Source organism: Paroedura picta, chromosome 1, assembly GCF_049243985.1.
Source record: "Paroedura picta isolate Pp20150507F chromosome 1, Ppicta_v3.0, whole genome shotgun sequence".
In the NCBI taxonomy this organism is placed as follows: Eukaryota; Metazoa; Chordata; class Lepidosauria; order Squamata; family Gekkonidae; genus Paroedura; species Paroedura picta.
In genome coordinates this window covers 4,262,163-4,280,104 of record NC_135369.1, presented here as the reverse complement: position 1 = coordinate 4,280,104, position 17,942 = coordinate 4,262,163, and the positions used below count along the sequence as shown (strand labels likewise).

The window sequence follows — 17,942 nt, the reverse complement described above, 5'->3', positions numbered from 1 at the left end:
ATGAAACTCTGGGAAATCTTTAAGCAGAGGTGCCTGCCATGTACTTAACATCAGATAGAACCTTGAAGTTGATCCAGGCCAGACCTGGTAACCAACGCGCCTGTCTCAGCAGTGGCTGGATATGGGTCCTCCAAGATAAAACAATGTGGTCCCTAGCATTTTGCACCAGCTGGAGTTTCCGGGTCAAAGACACAGACAGGCCAATGTAGGATGAGTTAAAGAAGTCCAGTCTAGGGGTGGCCATCGCATGGATGACTGTGGCCAGGAAGTCTGGGGAGAGTAGGGTGCTGGTGGTCCTGCTTGGCAAAGGTGGTAAAACATTATGTGTGCCAGCCCCGTGACCTGCCCCTCCATCATAAGGGAGGCATCCAGGGTAACTCTCAAGTCCTTTGCAGTGGGCAAAAATGTAAGTTGCACCCCTGCAAAGTTAGGGAAATGTGCTTCCTGTCTTGTTCAGCTACAGGACCTCCATCTTGGAGGGGTTGAGTTTCAGACAGCTCTGCTCTAATCATCCAGCAATGGCTTCAAAACATTTGGCAAATATATTTGGGAGGAAGTCCAGATGGCCATTCATGAGGAGATGATAGACTTCGATGTGCTCTTCATTTCCCACACCACCACTTTGTTGTATTGCTGATCAAGTGGACAGAGGAGCCTGTTTGCCAAAGGGCTTCCTGATACAATCTTGATAGCTGGACCTAACTGGACCTTTTTAGGGTTGCTTTGTCTCGCATGAAATTGTTGCCCAATTAATCATATAATGTGTTTTGTATTTACTTCAATAAGTAGAAAACCATAGACACAGGGGGATGAATCCACAAACAAACCTGGACAGAAAATAATACAATTACATAGCATTAAATGCCCTCTCCTTGGAGTCTGGGAGAGATGATCCTCTCCAAGGGTGGGCCAATAACCTGGGATTTCCTCCCTCCAGCCTTCAGTTGTTTACGTTAGCAAAAATACCCCGTTCCTCCTTCAGCTTTGAGATAAGGTCAGTTCAACTCCAGTTATAACATAAACATTGCTTCTGGGAATAAACGTATCAAAAATTACATTCCAGGGAGGAACAGGTCAACAAGTCGCTTTCTGTACCTGGTAAGAATCAAAGTCTTGAACCAGGACAGACCAGTGTGCAGAAATATAGCACATCAGTAATCATCCGTCAGTAAACCTTAATAATGTCCAAACTGACTAGTCACACATTACCCGATTGGCCCTCGACCAGGAATGGCCTGCCTTGGTAGTTTACCCCAATCAGGAAGCAGCCCTTGGCCAAGAAGGGCTTAATAAGGATCAGCTCTCCAACTTCCTGTTGGTTTCAGAAGTTTTCTAGGTGGAAGATGAGCTGGCCCCAGAGCATGTACAGCTGCCAGTAATTTGCCCTGGCCTCCTGGCCTCTTTCAACTTGGAGGACATTTGGGGGGGGGGGGTTGAAGAGCCGGGACAGCCTCTGCACACCTTTTGGAAGTGGGAGGCTGCAGGAGGCCGAAAAATGGCCACCTCCTGATACTCTGGGACCCACAGCAGCCAAGAAAAAAATCTGCCCTGGAATGTTTACTCATGAGTAAGTCATGTAAAGGTTGCAATTTTCGATCTGAGAAGTGAAGAATGCTTTGAGAGTAACCTTCACAGGCAATTGCAGCAGGGGAAATAATACTGCTGTGGATGGGGCTGGGAAGATTTAGACTTTCCCTTTCCCTATGGATATCATCCTGGACTTGCTGCAATCTTTCCAAGACCATCACAACAAAGCTGATGGTATGGAAGATTGAGAAACTGTGAACAGGGTACAAAAGCACCATGAGGCCATGAGGACATGGGGAGGCGGGGGGGGGGCACTGTTTCCCAGTAGCAACTTCCCAGTAGAATAAGAGTTGGTTTTTATACCCTGCTTTTCACTGCCTCAAAGAGCCTCAGAGTGGTTTATAATGCCTTCCTCTCCCCACAGCAGACACCCTGTGAGGGAGGCGAGGCTGCGGGAGCCCTGAGATTACTGAAGAAGAAGAAGAGTTGGTTCTTATATACCGCTTTTCTCTACCCGAAGGAGTCTCAAAGGGGCTTCCAATCGCGTTCCCATTCCTCTCCCCACAACAGGAACCCTGTGAGGGAGGGGAGGCTGAGAGAGCCCTGAGATTACTGAAGAAGAGTTGGTTCTTCGATGGGAGATATTCAAAAATCACCATCTCCACACTACAGAGGTAAGATCCCCTAGAGATAATGGCAACATTGGTGGGCAGAATCTAAGGTATACTATAGAGTCTAGAAGACACTGGATTTCTAGTGTGGCATTTGCCCCACTGAGTTTTCTCTCCTCTGCAAACTCCATTCTCCCCAGGCTCCACCCCTGAATCTTCAGGAATTTCCCAACCCCAAAAAGCTCCCATGTTACCAATCAGCACAAACATACATTAAAAAAAAACATACTAATAAGTACAGAAGAACCCCAAGCCACCATATGCATGCCTTCTCCGCAGTCCTCCCCTAAATCTAGCACTGGAACAGGTCTCCATGCTTCCCAGCTAGTCCCAGATTTCTGTGGTGACATCTCCGCCAGGGTAATGCATCTCATGAGCCCGGGCAGGCCCAAAGGGCTCCTCTCCAAAATCCACCAGGAAGTCTTTGTTTACACATAGACCACCACATTCTGTGTCCACATCGATCTGCAGCATGACGGAGCCTTCCCTGGAGAAGGAAAGAAACAGAGTCTGGGTAAATGAGAAATGAACAAAGAGGGCAGAGGGCCAGTCACATGAATATGGAGAAAGGTTTCTTACCTGATGACTTCGGGGTAAAACTGCTTGTCCCACTGAGTGTACAGACTACTGGAGACATAAAGTCTCTTGCCATCCAAGCTGAGCTGAAGATTCTGGGGTCCCCCATAGACTCTTCTTCCCTAAAAGACAAGGAGGTAAGTTGAAGAGATGCAGATGGCAAAAAGAAGGGAAGTTTGCCTGGTACATATTGGGCTCTTGGGAACTGATGGAATGGCTGATACTGTGAGGTTCATTGATGCAGCCGTGACCAGCAACTGATTTTTTGGGGGTGGGGGGAATTATTCTTGGGAAATCAGAGTGGGCATTCTGAGTACCAAGCCCATTAAGTTAGAGCCATGACCTGGGCTGATTCTGCACTTACTTGGTTTTATTCCATTGTGGATTCTGCTGAATTCAGATTGATTTGAACATGGGTCTTCCTCTATCCCCCCCTTCTCCCCATTGAAATGGAAAAGTGTTCTGCACATGATTAGGATAGCTCAGTAGGGGGGGGGCAAGTGAAGCAGGAGCCTCTTTCTCTTTTTTTCATGAAGGGGGTGGGAGGGGATTGGAGACAGCAGAGGAGGGGGGATAAATCCAATATGAAAATCTCTGCTGAGAACTTAGGGCCTCTGGAGCTTCTGTTGAGAGTAGTTAGGGTTTCCCCTTTAAGAGACACCTTGCAGCTTAGGAATGAGGAAGCCTTTGAACTGACACCCTGGCCATTTTCTACAATGTTGCAGGCTAGAGGAAGCTAGTTAGTTCAGGACAAGCAGAAATCAGGACCTTTACTCATGCCAATTTTTCAAATATTGAGGGTTATATTCACTCCAGGATATTGTGGGGGAAAGGTAGGGTGTCAGGAACCAGGCAGAGGACACCCAAGTCAAGTCCTTGCAAAAGCCAATTCCTGAGACCACAGTGCTTTGTGAAATCCCAAGGTAAGCTGTATTCAAAAGACTAATACAAAAGGCATCTACAGGTAAAGTTCGGTGAACAAACTTCTTGGCAGAGACAAAGGATCAATAGTCTCCCATGGAGTACTTATACAGGAGACCAAATAGGGGAGGAGGGAAGAGGGGTGCACAAGGCGGGAAAATATAATGGTTCTCAGAAGGGCCATCTGGTCCATGCTTTGATCTAAAATGTTACAAGTGTTGATACTTCACAGCTCCTGAAAGTCTCCGGGAGTCCTGGGGTGAAACTCGGGTCAGGAACGGAGGTTCATGACACCGGGTCACTCCAGATCAATAATGCTTGTTGTAGAGGGAAATTTTAAATTGCCCATGAATCAAAATGGAAATCGCATTCAGTGTAGATAGCAGGGACTGACTCGACCTGCGATTGGAATAAAATAAATAAATTAAATCTCAGTGCAGATTCAGCCATGAATAGGCTAGTCTTATTTTGTCAGATCTCAGGAGGTAAACAGGGTCAGGTCTGGCTAATATTTAAGATTAGAGACCTCCAAGGAATACCAGGGTCATGGCACAGAGGCAGACAATCACGAAAGATACACAGAGGGAGAAAAAAAATAAAATCCTCAAACTCAGTTATCCCAATATCACAAAAGGAGTGGGAGAGAGAAGGGTGCAGATATTACTACCCACCATCCCACTCTGGAAGGGGGGCTATATAGAGGTTGTCCGTACTAACCTCAACCATAAATTTGGTGGAAGAGCTCCAATTTACAGGCCCTGCAGAATGCCGGAAGCTCCCGCAGGGCCTGCAGCTCTTCCGGGATGTCATTCCACCAGGTAGGGGCCAGGACCGAAAAGGCCCTGGCCCTGGTTGAGGCTAGACAGACCTCCCTGGGGCCAGGAATGACCAACAAATTAGCACCTCCAGAGCTTGGTTTACTCACTTGGATGACGAATTTGTGATTTACTCACTTGGATGACGAAAGGGTCAGGTTGGCCGTCCAGTTCTGGATCTTCAAGGACGGTGACATCCCCGCCTTTTATGATGCTGCCCCCCACAAAGACCTGGGTGCACATAAAGATTCTCACATGAATCCAAAAGAGAGAGTATCAATCAGAGGGGTCAGAGGGGCTGCCTTTAAAATGTCGTGATAATCTGATGCAGAACAGCATAATGATGGGGTTAAAGAGACTAAAATAAAGATCAGGGGCTCTTCCAGAATTAGATTTTCCTCACTTGTTTCTCCCCGTGGCTTCAGAATGTTTTTTTCCCCCTTTTCCATATGTGGCTCCCTCTAGTGGTTGATTCAATATTACATTAACATATGTCCAGTATATTAAAGCTGCAGGGAAATATGGTGGAAATAACAGTTATATAATCTCAAATTGAGCACTAGAGAAAACACGTGTGGAAAAGAAAGGAAAACCCTGAAGCAATCACGACATGCAAGTGAAGAAAATGAGAATATAGGAAAGGTATTGGATCCAGCAGATCCACCAGAGAGAAAAGGGCTCATGGGAATTGTAGTCCATGGACATCTGGAGGACCACAGGTTGACTACCCCTGCGCTAATAGAGATCTTTTCCCTGGAACAAAGTGCCTGCCCACAGCTAGAAGAATCTTTTAGATTGAGAGAAAAGACATGGCTGTGAGAAAGCTGAATCCTATGCATTCAACCCAATAATTCCCACTGTGATGCTGAAGGATCACCTAGATTTATTTCCCAGGAATTTCCCTTCTCTTTGGAAGCAAGAAATGCAATGTTCACAGGCAGGTTACGGTGGAGGTTGTCTCCCCATGCCTGGGCCTCAGGGGCAGAGGATCTGCTTGGCACGCAGAAGGTCCATCTCCTGCATCACCTATCAACAAAGGACCATATAGCTGGTGATGTGAAAGGCTGCTACCATCTGTAGAGCAGCTTCCAGTCCAAGGTGACATTACTGACTGATCAAAGGCTTGATTCAGAAGAAAGCCTCTTCATGTCTTCATGTTCTCAAGCTAAACACGCAACATAGACACACATAGCTGCCTTCTGCTGAATCTGACCTTTTCAGACTTGTCTACTAATACTGGAAAAGGCTTTCTGGGATCTCAGGTGACTGACTGGTCATTTTAAATAGGGACTGAACCTCTGAGGTCAGTATTGTCTGTCAGACTTTCAGAAGCTCTCCGGGGTCCCAGACAGAGCTTTTCATAGAATCATAGAAGAGTCGGAAGGGGCCATACTGGCCATCTAGTCCAACCCCCTGCTCAACGCAAGATCAGCCCTAAGCATCCTAAAGCATCCAAGAAAAGTGTGTATCCAACCTTTGCTTGAAGACTTCCAGTGAGGGGGAGCTCACCACCTCCTTAGGCAGCCTATTCCACTGCTGAACTACTCTGACTGTGAAAATTTTTTTCCTGATATCTAGCCTATATCGTTGTACTTGAAGTTTAAACCCATTACTGCGTGTCCTCTCCTCTGCAGCCAACGGAAACAGCATCCTGCCCTCCTCCAAACAACCTTTCAAATACTTAAAGAGGGCTATCATGTCCCCTCTAAACCTTCTTTTCTCCACGCTGAACATTCCCAAGTCCCTCAACCTATCTTCATAGGGCTTGGTCCCTTGGCCCCAGATCATCTTCATCGCTCTCCTCTGTACCCTTTCAATTTTATCTATGTCCTTCTTGAAGTGAGGCCTCAAGAACTGCACACAGTACTCCAGGTGTGGTCTGACCAGTGCCGTATACAATGGGACTATGACATCTTGTGATTTTGATGTGATACCCCTGTTGATACAGCCCAAAATGGCATTTGCCTTTTTTACCGCTGCATCACACTGCCTGCTCATGTTTAGTTTACAATCCACAAGTACCCCAAGGTCTCGTTCACACACAGTGCTACCTAGAAGCGTATCCCCCATCCAGTAGGCATGCTTTTCATTTTTCTGACCCAGATGCAGAACTTTACACTTATCTTTATTAAATTGCATCTTGTTCTCATTGGCCCATTTTTCCATTGTGTTCAGATCTCGTTGAACTCTGTCTCTATCTTCCGGAGTATTTGCCAGTCCTCCCAATTTGGTGTCGTCTGCAAACTTGATGAGTAGTCCCTCTACCCCCTCATCTAGATCATTAATAAATATGTTAAAAAGTACCGGACCGAGCTCCAAGCCCTGAGGTACCCCGCAACTCACCTCTCTCCAGTCTGATGAAACACCATTGACAACAACTCTTTGAGTGTGGTTCTCTAACCAATTCCCTATCCACTTAACTATCTGAAAATCCAGATTGCAGTCCTTCAATTTATCATCAGAACATCATGGGGAATCTTATCAAAAGCTTTACTAAAATCCAAGTAAATGACATCAACCGAATTTCCCCGATCCAGCAAACCTGTTACTTGGTCAAAAAAGGAAACCAGTATGGTCTGACAGGACCTGTTGGAGACAAATCCATGCTGACTTCCTTGGATCACCAAATTGTCCTCCAGATGTTTGCAGATTGCTCCCTTTAATATCTGCTCCATTGTTTTCCCCACAACAGAGGTCAGACTCACTACTTTATGTTTGCTCGTCACATAACTGAAAAATCTTTTCTTGTTACAATGGGCTTCCCTGGCCAATCTTAGCTCACTCTCAGTTTTGGCCTTTCTGATGATTGGTCTTCTTTAGAGCTGAACATTTTCCTGAACATTTTCCTTTTATTTCTTAGATCCTCTTGAAGTTCTTTGTTCATCCAAATAGGCTTCTTAGAGCTCCTGCATTTTTTTCGTCTTTCTGGGATAGTCATTGATTGAGCATGCAATAGCTCTTGTTTGAGTAGCGCCCACTCTTCACATGCTCCCTTCCCTTCCAGCATTCTCGTCCATGTATGACACTCATCATGTCTCTGAGTTTATTAAAGTTTCCCCTACGAAAATCCAACATCTGCATCTGGCTACAAGCTTCCTTGCCTCCCCATCTCAAAAGGAATTCTATGAGGACATGGTCACTTCCCCCTAGGGTCCCCAGCTCCTTCACCTCATCCACCAATTCTTGCCTGTTGGTCAGTTTTCACCTTACCTGTTGCCTGGTCCTGGAAATATCAGGGACTGACTTTCTACATGCCACGTGGATGCTCTATAAATGTGCCATGAGTGTCCCCTTGACCATCCAGCTATGCTTCATGATTGGTCTTAGATAAGAGTGCACTATTTAATATTATTTAATATTAACCACTGAGGATGACCTAGTAGGGTCAAAACGTGTTTGGTCTGTTCATGTGCAGTTAGATCTGTATAGTTTTATATAGTTTTTCATTTGTTTTTAACCTAAAAACAACAGAGGCATCACATCAAAATCACAAGATGTCATAGTCCCATTGTATACGGCACTGGTCAGACCACACCTGGAGTACTGTGTGCAGTTCTGGAGGCCTCACTTCAAGAAGGACATAGATAAAATTGAAAGGGTACAGAGGAGAGCTACGAAGATGATGTGGGGCCAAGGGACCAAGCCCTATGAAGATAGGTTGAGGGACTTGGGAATGTTCAGCCTGGAGAAAAGGAGGTTGAGAGGGGACATGATAGCCCTCTTTAAGTATTTGAAAGGTTGTCACTTGGAGGAGGGCAGGATGCTGTTCTCATTGGCTGCAGAGGAGAGGACACGCAGTAATGGGTTTAAACTTCAAGTCCAACGATATAGGCTAGATATCAGGGAAAAGATTTTCATAGTCAGAGTAGTTCAGCAGTGGAATAGGCTGCCTCAGGAGGTGGTGAGCTCCCCCTCACTGGCAGTCTTCAAGCAAAGGTTGGATACACACTTTTCTTGGATGCTTTAGGATGCTCTGGGCTAATCCTGTGTTGAGCAGGGGGTTGGACTAGATGGCCTGTATGGCCCCTTCCAACTCTATGATTCTATGATTCTAATACTGGTGCACTTTAATAAATAATTGTTAAAACTTCTCCCCTTGATTATGTCTTCTTATCCCAGAGGATTTTAATTATGGTGTACAACCTCATGTACCTGGCAGCTTCTCTCACCAGAAAGAGAAGGGCCCTTGAGTGAAGAAGCTTACCTGGCCAACCAACCTGGGGCAGTGAGGGTCAGTGATGTCATACTGACGGACGTCGCCATGTAGATAGCTGCTCAAGTACAGGAATCGATCGTCCAATGAAATGACTATATGGGCATTCAAGGCTGAAGGAGAAGAAGGCAGGATCATTCATGTCTCTTTCTTTATTTTAATTATGAGTAGCTTTTCAAGGACAGGTATGGAAAGTCCACCTCATGATGGGTTTTGTAGTGAGTTAGTTTGAAGTAGAGCACTTGTTTTTGTTTTTGGAAATCAACAGTCTGATATTTAAACACTTGAATCTTTTTTTTTAACTAAATAAATTAAATCAAACAGCTGAATTGAATCTTTGTTCTGATTTGGGGGTGGGGTCAGCATGGCATAGTGTTTGAGAGTGGTGACCTCTAACCTGGAGAAACAGGTTAGGTTCTCCACTTCTCTCTATGCAACCAGGTGGGTGAACTTGGGCTAGACACAGTTCTCTCTCAGCCTCACTTCTTTGAAGGTGTCTGATGTGGGAAGAAGAAGGGAAGGCAATTGTTAGCCACTGTGAGACACCATTGTGATACAAAAAAAGCAACTCTTATTTATTTATTTAAATAGCCTTTATGTCGCTAAAGCTTTAGAAGAAGAAGAAGAAGAAGAAGAAGAAGAAGAAGAAGAAGAAGAAGAAGAAGAAGAAGACGAAGACGAAGACGAAGACGAAGAAGAAGAAGAAGAAGAAGAGGAAGAAGAAGAAGAAGAAGAAGAAGAGTTGGTTCTTATATGCCGCTTTTCCCTACCCAAAGGAGTCTCAAAGTGGCTTCCAGTCGCCTTCCCTTTCCTCTCCCCACAACAGACACCCTGTGGGGTGGGTGAGGCTGAGAAAGCCCTGAGATTCCTGCTCGGTCAGAACAGTTTTATCAGTGTCGTGGCGAGCCCAAGGTCACCCAGCTGGCTGCATGTCGGGGAGTGCAGAATTGAACCTGGCATGCCGGATTAGAAGTCCACACTCCTAACCACTATGCCAAGATGGCTCTCATGCTTTATCATGCTACAGTAATATTGCTACTATCAATTATCTTCGAAGCCAGTCAAGAGTCCGCTGGTTGCACAGAAGGGAAAATGGTGGCCAAAAAGGGTTGACAAAAGGAAATGGGGCCAATGTGTGCAGGAAGGTCAAAAGGCATTTCATTCTTGCCTGAAAGAGCATACCCAAGCAGGGAAGGGCTGGAACAAATCGGGGGACTACCTGGAAATTGGACAGCGGGAAGACAACAGCATGTGGAGAGTGCCTAAACCACCACTTGATTTGGAAAGCTGAAACCAAGAGAGAGGTAAATGGTGCTTCTGTGGATGCAACCAAACACTCCCGTTTTGGTGTGTAGGAAGAAGAAGAAGAAGAAGAAGAAGAAGAAGAAGAAGAAGAAGAAGTTGTAGTTGAAGAAGAAGAAGAAGAAGAAGTTGAAGAAGAAGAAGAAGAAGTTAAAGAAGAAGAAGAATAAGAGGAGGAGGAGGAGGAGGAGGAAGAGGAGGAGGTGGAGGAAGAGGAAGAGGAGGAGGAGGAGGAGGAGGCCCAGTCATGAATGACAGAAGCCAGAGTCTGTGCTCTTCCAGTAGAGGCCGAATTTTCTGTCTCCTCCACTAAGCTAACCACCCTGGGCCATATGGGAGGGCAGTATGAAAATCTAAGAAAATATAAATAAACAAACAAAGGGATTTTCTCAAACCAGCTGCAGTTTGCAAACAGCAAAGATGGAGGAAAATATATAGAAGAATTCACAGCTCTGTCCTTTTGACCGACCTGGCATTTCAGGAAATAACCATCCTGACACTTTCTTGTTTGGAATCTGGATCACTTTCTCTGCCGTCCAACTTCCATCCTGCAGAAGAAATATATATTGTTTCTTTACATTATTTCTCACGTCCTTCCTTCTCACATGGACTCAATGTGGGTCACTAGGAGTGAGTCGCTACAGTGGACAACATGGGACAAACAATAAGCATCAGATTGGGATTTTAGGAGTGTGTAACCATCAGACTAATATTAAGCACAATGCAGGACTTCACATGGCACATGACATAAATAGGGTGCTACTTTCCATAAAAAAGAGCAAAGAGTCCAGAGAACTTTAAAGACTAACAAAAAATTGTGTCAGGGTGTGAGCTTTCATAGAATCATAGAGTTGGAAGGGGCCATACAGGCCATCTAGTCCAACCGCCTGCTCAACGCAGGATCAGCCCTAAGCATCCTAAAGCACCGCTGAATTCTTCAGCTACAGCTCGAATGTGATATAAGGACACATGGACACAAGTATTAGCTTTGTCTTGTGAGCCTGAGAGTCACCTTAACATTCTCAAGTACCTTAGCCATTTGGCACAGGATGTGGTCCCCAGACCTGGGTTGATCCTAGTTACAGTAAGTTCAGTTCAGCAGTACAGTACACAATCTTTAATAATTTACAATTTTGTACAGTGTGACTGTGCTACCCTGCCGGGCTGTGGCCAGTCCAGTTCTCTGCATTTGCGGCTGAGATTCCAGATCCTCTGGGTAAGTCCAGGGCTGATTCCCCACTTACTTTGTTTATTCAGTTGTGGATCCTGCTGAATTCAGATCGAGTTGAACTTGGGTCTTCCTCTATCCCCCCCCCCCAATGAAACAGAAAAATGTTCTGCATGTGATTAGGGAAGCTCAGAAGGTGGGGGGGTAGAGGATTGGAGACAGCAGAGGGGAGGGAGAACCAAGAGGCAAATCTCTTCTGAGAGAAATTCTGGAGCTTCTGCCAAGAGAAATTAGGGCTTCCCCTTTAAGGGAAGCCTTGAAACGTGGGAAGGTGGAAGCCTTTGAACTGACACCCTGGCTAATCAGGCTTTTCTACAATGTTGGAGGCTTGGCAATAAGTCATTTCAGGGAAAGAAGACAGCTGCATGCTTACTGATGGTGATTTTTCAAATATCAAGGGTTATATCCACTCCAGGATATCGCGGTAGAAAGGTAGGGTCACTCCAGATCAATCATGCTTGTTGCAGAGGGAAAATTTAAATCGCCCATAATCAAAATACGAATTGCATTCAGTGTAGATGGCAGGGATTGAATCAACCTGGAATTGGAATAAAAGCTCCGTGCAGATTTAGCCCAGCCCTGATGCCCAAAAAGCTACTGGCCGTTCAGCAGGGGACATCGGTATAGCAATGACTCTATTACTTGTGAAGAAAAGCTCCCATTAATAGTTCAGTTTTGCATCAGTTGCGGAAAGATGCAAGAGCCGGAAGTTTCCTGACCTCCTCAGGCAGTGCATTCCACAAGGGGGTAGGGGGGGAACAACTAAGAAATTATGTGAACAGGAAGTCCTTGATCTACAGGACTCACTGCCTACATCTCATATAAAGCTCAGCTGTGAAATCCTCATTGCTGGTGAACTTGAATAACTGGGACCGCCCACCACCCACTTTCATGCTTCTGGTGGCCAATTTTCACCTGTGTCTTGTAGAAGTGGTGGACAGAGCCCTGGAGCATGCAGACCACAAATCCATGTGCAGCATTGGGGTTGTGCAGAAACCGGATCACCAAGGGGGAGGCATCCTCTCCTAAATCAATTGACTGGAGGAGGCAGCGGGTGGTCCAGTCCCAGATGTTCAGCCGACGGCCGTAGCGCTCTGGAAATGGACAGAGAAGAAAGCCAAAGGCAGAGAGCTTGTTGAATGCTTGTTGAATGCCTAAGAATCCACCAGAGGTAATAGATTATTAATCACTGAAAAGCAGTTCAAGTCCTAGTGAAGACATCCCCATACAAACTCCTCTCAGTTCTCAGAAGCACCCAAACAGCCAGTCATAGAATCAATAGAGATGGAAGGGACCTCCTTGGTCATCTAGTCCAACCCCCTGCACAATGCAGGACACTCACAACCCTATCACTCATCCACTATAATCTGCCATCCCCTTGAACCTTCACAGAATGGACCACTCATCTCATCCAGTAGGGTTCTTCTGATCTTCTTATGATACTGAGGGGTCAGCAAGAACCAAGAGTATATGTTTTATGGTACAATCTTTTAAAAATCTGAGTTGGCCACAGAACAGATTTTGAATGAAATTCCAAATTCCTATTGTTCAGATAGGGTGTTCCAGCTTGGAAGCTCCTCAGTAAAAACAACAACCTCAACAACAACACAAGTTCTACTATTGTCCTGTATCACTTAGAGATCCAGCATGTAGACAATGGAAGTAACTAACTATGAAAGTTTTTTTCAGATTGACTGTTCATAGTCCAAATATGGTTACTTCAAACTCACAACTTCAAGGCCAAGGAGAGATCCAAAAGAAGAGTTCCCAAATCAGTCCAAAGTCCAAGATGGATGAATCATTTCAAGATACAGGCTGCAATGTCAGTAACTAGCACTGCCTTTCTTAACTTTCTTACCCTTGAGAAACCCCTGAAATATGCTTCTGGCTCTTGGTGTGATCATGCCGATCATGCAGAATATGGTTGGGAAGCATAGATATATACATGCCCACTCAGAACCCCTCCCCTTCCAAGGCCCATCGTTCACCATTTGGGAGGGAGGGTTGGTTTAACATGACAATATACCGTCATATCACCCAATTTTTTAAAATAGAAGAAGAAGAAGAAGAAGAAGAAGAAGAAGAAGAAGAAAATAAATAAAAAATAAAATAAAATAAAAAATAAAATAAAAAATAAAAAAATATATTAAAATAATCAACTCCCATTATTATTATTATTATTATTATTATTATTATTATTATTATTATTATTATTATTATTATTATTATTATTATTATTATTATTATTATTATTATTATTATTATTTAATTTTTAGACCGCCCTTTTCCAAATAGGTCTAATTCATTCAGGAAGCCCTTCTTTGGCCCTCAAGAAACCCCAGGGTTTCATGAAACCTGGTTGAGAAAGCCTGAACTAATAAATGCATTACTTCCATGTTGTTGTTGTTAGTTGAGAAGTCATGTCCGACCTATCGCGACCTCATAGAATCATAGAATCATAGAGTTGGAAGGGGCCATACAGGCCATCTAGTCCAACCCCCTGCTCAATGCAGGATCAGCCCAAAGCAACATGGACAATGATCCTCCAGGCCTTCCTGTCCTCTACCATTCCCCGGAGTCCATTTAAGTTTGCACCGACTGCTTCAGTGACTCCATCCAGCCTCCTCGTTCTCTGTCGTCCCCTTCTTCTTTTACCCTCGATCGCTCCCAGCATTAGGCTCTTCTCCAGGGAGTCCTTCCTTCTCATGAGGTGGCCAAAGTATTTGAGTTTCATCTTCAGGATCTGGCCTTCTAAGGAGCAGGCAGGGCTGGTCTCCTCTAGGACAGACCAGTTTGTTCGCCTTGCAGTCCAAGGTACCCCATGGACAATGATCCTCCAGGCCTTCCTGTCCTCTACCATTCCCCGGAGTCCATTTAAGCTCACACCGACTGCTTCAGTGACTTCATCCAGTAACTTCACTTCCATGTAGCCATTCCCTTGTTGGTTGCTTTGAATAACATCCTCAGCACCTGCCAACCAGCTTAGCTCTGCTCCTGCAACGTCATTCTTGTTGCTGATATGCCAACATTCTTAGGCAAATCTGGCAGTGGACCTTTTGTCCTGCAGCCCCCATCTTATCTTCCTCCTTTGCTGTTCTTGAGGCACTGGTGACAGGGGAGATACACTGGCTGACAAAAACTCTCTGTTGCCAACTCAGTGTCAAACGTACAGGAAACTCACAACAAACTTCTTAATGAAGAGTTTTATTGATTAGTACCATACGCAAGAGACTGAGAAGTCAAATCTGACCAGAGGCCAGATTTGCCCCAGCTTATCAATATATTTCTCCCACCCAAAACTTGACAGTTCCCAAGGGAGGGGGCAGGAGAGAAAAGACATATGTGTAACATAAACAGGATTTCATTCTCACAACCTTGAAGAGGTGACAACAATCCCTTGAGCCCACAACAAGATAAGGTTAACATAACATCACTACTCATTTTTATAGCTAGAAAAACTACAAGGCCTGGAGCAAGCAGGCGCCAGGTCCAATAAAGTAATATAACTGACATGGAGGAACTCAGGCTAATTTATGACAGAGATTCTACAATCCTGACATCCCTCCGCACTAAAATTAACTTCCCTCCCCCACCTAGCCGGCATCTACAGGATGGGGGCAATCAGGGAAAGCACGATGGAAAGCCCGGAGAAGGCGGGGTGCCTTCACGTTCACAGCCTCAACCCACTCTTTGTCTCCAGAAGGGAAATCCTTCCAATCAACCAAATATTGGAGACGACCCTTGTGCACACGAGAGTCCAGAATCTGGTTGACCTCATAGTGGGTGTCTTTATCGATGTAAATCGGCACCGGTGTAGCTGGAGGGGGGTGCCACTCATCCGGGGCAGGGGCTCTCCGCAGCAGGCTGGAATGAAAAACCGGATGCACATTCCTGTAAGTTTTTGGCAAAGCTAGCTCCACAGTTACAGCATTAATCAGTTTCACAACCTTGAAGGGCCCCACATATTTGGGACCAAGTTTCTTTGATTTTTGTTGGCAACGTAAGTTCTTGGTTGACAAATAGGCCAAGTCTCCCACCTTCCATACGGGCGCAGGTGCCCTTTTCTTGTCTGCCTGGGTTTTATAAGCTTGTTTCGCGTCTTTGAGGCAAGCAACTATCGTTGGCCACCCTGCACTGATTGTCTCGGCCCACTTATTGACTTCGGGAGCTTCGGAAGACTTCAGCTCCCAAGTGGGAGCAGCCACTAAATCAGTTCCGTACACCACCTTAAAGGGGGACACCCCTGTGGAGGAATGGGCCCCATTATTGTAGGCAAACTCAGCTAGTGGCAACAGGGCAACCCAGTCATCCTGCTGGTGGTTGATAAAGCAGCGCAGGTATTGTTCGAGGATTTGATTCACCCTTTCAGTCTGGCCATTCGACTCCGGGTGATAGCCCGAAGTGAGGGCTTGCTCCACCCCCAACAGTCTCAAGAGCTCCCGCCAGAACTTGGCAACGAACTGGGGGCCCCGATCCGTCAGCAGGCGCCCCGGGATCCCGTGCAGCCGTAGTATGTGGGTCACGAACAATGAAGCCAATTTGGCTGCTGAAGGCAAGCCGGCGCAAGGGATGAAATGGGCTTGCTTGGAAAAAGCGTCCACCACCACCCAAATGACAGTTTTCCCCTGGCTGGGAGGCAGGTCTGTGATAAAGTCCATTGTGACATCAGTCCATGGACGGGAGGGGGTGGGCTGGGGCTGCAACAAACCCTTTTTCTTTCCACCAGCTGGTTTAGAGGCGATGCAAGTGGGGCACCCCTGCACGTATTTCTCCACATCCTTGCGCAGAGTTGGCCACCAGTAATGCCTTCGGATCAGGTGCAAGGTTTTCACAAACCCAAAATGTCCAGCGGTTTTTGCATCGTGGCAAAGTTTTAAAACGTCCCCGCGCGCCGCTGCGGGGACAAAAAGCCGCTCGCCTTTGAAAAACAACCCCCCTTTCTCAGTTAGGTCTGGGCGGAGGGAGTGGAATTCAGAGTCCTGTAACACCTCCTTTTGGACCCAGCCCCCCGGAATAGACGTCCCAGACTTTGTTTGGCTGCGCGTCACTGCGGCCATTCCCAGCTGGGCGGGGGTAAAAACTGTATCCACCAATGGGTCGCGCTTGCTGTTGTACTGGGGCAGGCGCGACAGGGCGTCCGCCAAAAAGTTCATTTTGCCCGGCAGATGCTTGAGGGAGAAGTTGAACCGAGAGAAAAACTCCGCCCACCGGATCTGTTTCGCTGAGAGCGAGCGAGGCTGCTTGAGCGCCTGGAGGTTTTTGTGGTCCGTCCACACGACAAAGGGGACTGCGGACCCTTCCAACCAATGCCTCCAGGTGGATAAAGCCAATTTCACTGCAGCCGCCTCTTTCTCCCAAATAGCCCAGTTTCTTTCAGCCCCGGAGAACTTTTTTGACAAATAGGCCAGTGGGTGTAACTTCCCATCCTCTCCCTCCTGTAGGATCACGGCCCCCATTGCTACATCCGAAGAATCTACTTGCACGGTGAATTGCTTAGTGGGATCGGCATGGGCTAGCACCGGCTCAGAGGTAAACAGTAGTTTCAACCTCTCAAAAGCGTCCTGACACTGGGGGGTCCACTGGAGCGGCACACCGGGGCGGCTCGCTGTCTTCCCCCCCTGTTTAGTCTTTAACAAGTCAGTGAGAGGCAATGCCACCTTGGCAAAACTGGGAATGAACGTTCTGTAAAAGTTTGCAAATCCTAGGAAACTTTGCAACTGCCTCCTTGTGCGAGGAGGTTCCCAAGCCAACAAATCCCGCACTTTGCCAGGGTCCATTTCAATCCCTGCTTGGGAAACCCTGAAGCCCAGAAATTCCACCGCATCTCGGTGGAACTCACATTTTGAAAGTTTGGCATACAATTGGTGCTTCCGCAGACGGCGGAGCACCTCGCGGACCAACTCTGCATGATTCTCAACATTTTCAGAATACACCAAAATATCATCAATGTACACCAACACCCCCTGATACAATAAATCGTGCATAATTTCATTGATCATATTCATGAACATGCCCGGAGCGCCGGCGAGGCCGAACGGCATTACGAGGTACTCAAATTGCCACAGGGGGGTGTTAAAAGCAGTCAAATATTCATGACCCCTTTTTATCCGGACCCGGTAATAGGCCTCCCTCAAGTCCAGTTTCGTGAAAATCCGCGCCCTCCCCAAGTGACCAAGCAAGTCCTTTATCAAAGGCAGCGGGTAGGCATTACATGTGGACACAGCATTCAGACCCCGGTAGTCCGTGCAAAGGCGCAAGGACCCGTCTTTCTTTTTCACGAAAAGAACCGGGGCCGCCAGGGGTGACGTAGCGGGTCTGATGAACCCCCTGGCAAGATTTTTGTCCAGGAACTCCCTGAGTTCAGCCATCTCCCTCGGGCTCATTGAATAGAGTTTGGCTTTCGGGAGAGATTCCCCTTTCTTTAATTCGATGGCACAGTCAGTCTTTCGGTGAGGGGGAAGCTGGTTGCACTCAGACTCTGCGAACACATCAGCAAAGTCCCGGTACTCCGGAGGGAGAGTCCCTTCCCCCACGGACCCCAACGCTGCCACTACCCCTTTGTCCAGGGGGGGTTGAGGCCGCGCGTGTTGCTTGCAACCCGGGGAGGTGAATTCCACGGTCCCCTCTTTCCACTTTACCGTGGGATCATGCTCCCTCAACCAGTCCAGCCCCAACACACATGGGAATGC

General features: G+C 46.5%; 1 protein-coding gene across 1 annotated transcript in view; it reads right to left on the bottom strand.

The window, feature by feature from the left end:
* Positions 1-2,522: 2,522 nt before the first annotated feature.
* LOC143829430 (methanethiol oxidase-like) overlaps positions 2,523-17,942 on the bottom strand; it is a 28,883-nt gene continuing 13,463 nt past the window's right edge. Inside the window, exons 6-11 of the mRNA XM_077320339.1 lie at positions 12,169-12,347; positions 10,495-10,573; positions 8,715-8,836; positions 4,649-4,741; positions 2,778-2,896; positions 2,523-2,685 (exon numbers count right to left, since the gene is read on the bottom strand). Of these exons, the coding sequence (XP_077176454.1) occupies positions 2,523-2,685; positions 2,778-2,896; positions 4,649-4,741; positions 8,715-8,836; positions 10,495-10,573; positions 12,169-12,347 (755 nt within the window). The remainder of the gene's footprint in view (positions 2,686-2,777; positions 2,897-4,648; positions 4,742-8,714; positions 8,837-10,494; positions 10,574-12,168; positions 12,348-17,942) is intronic.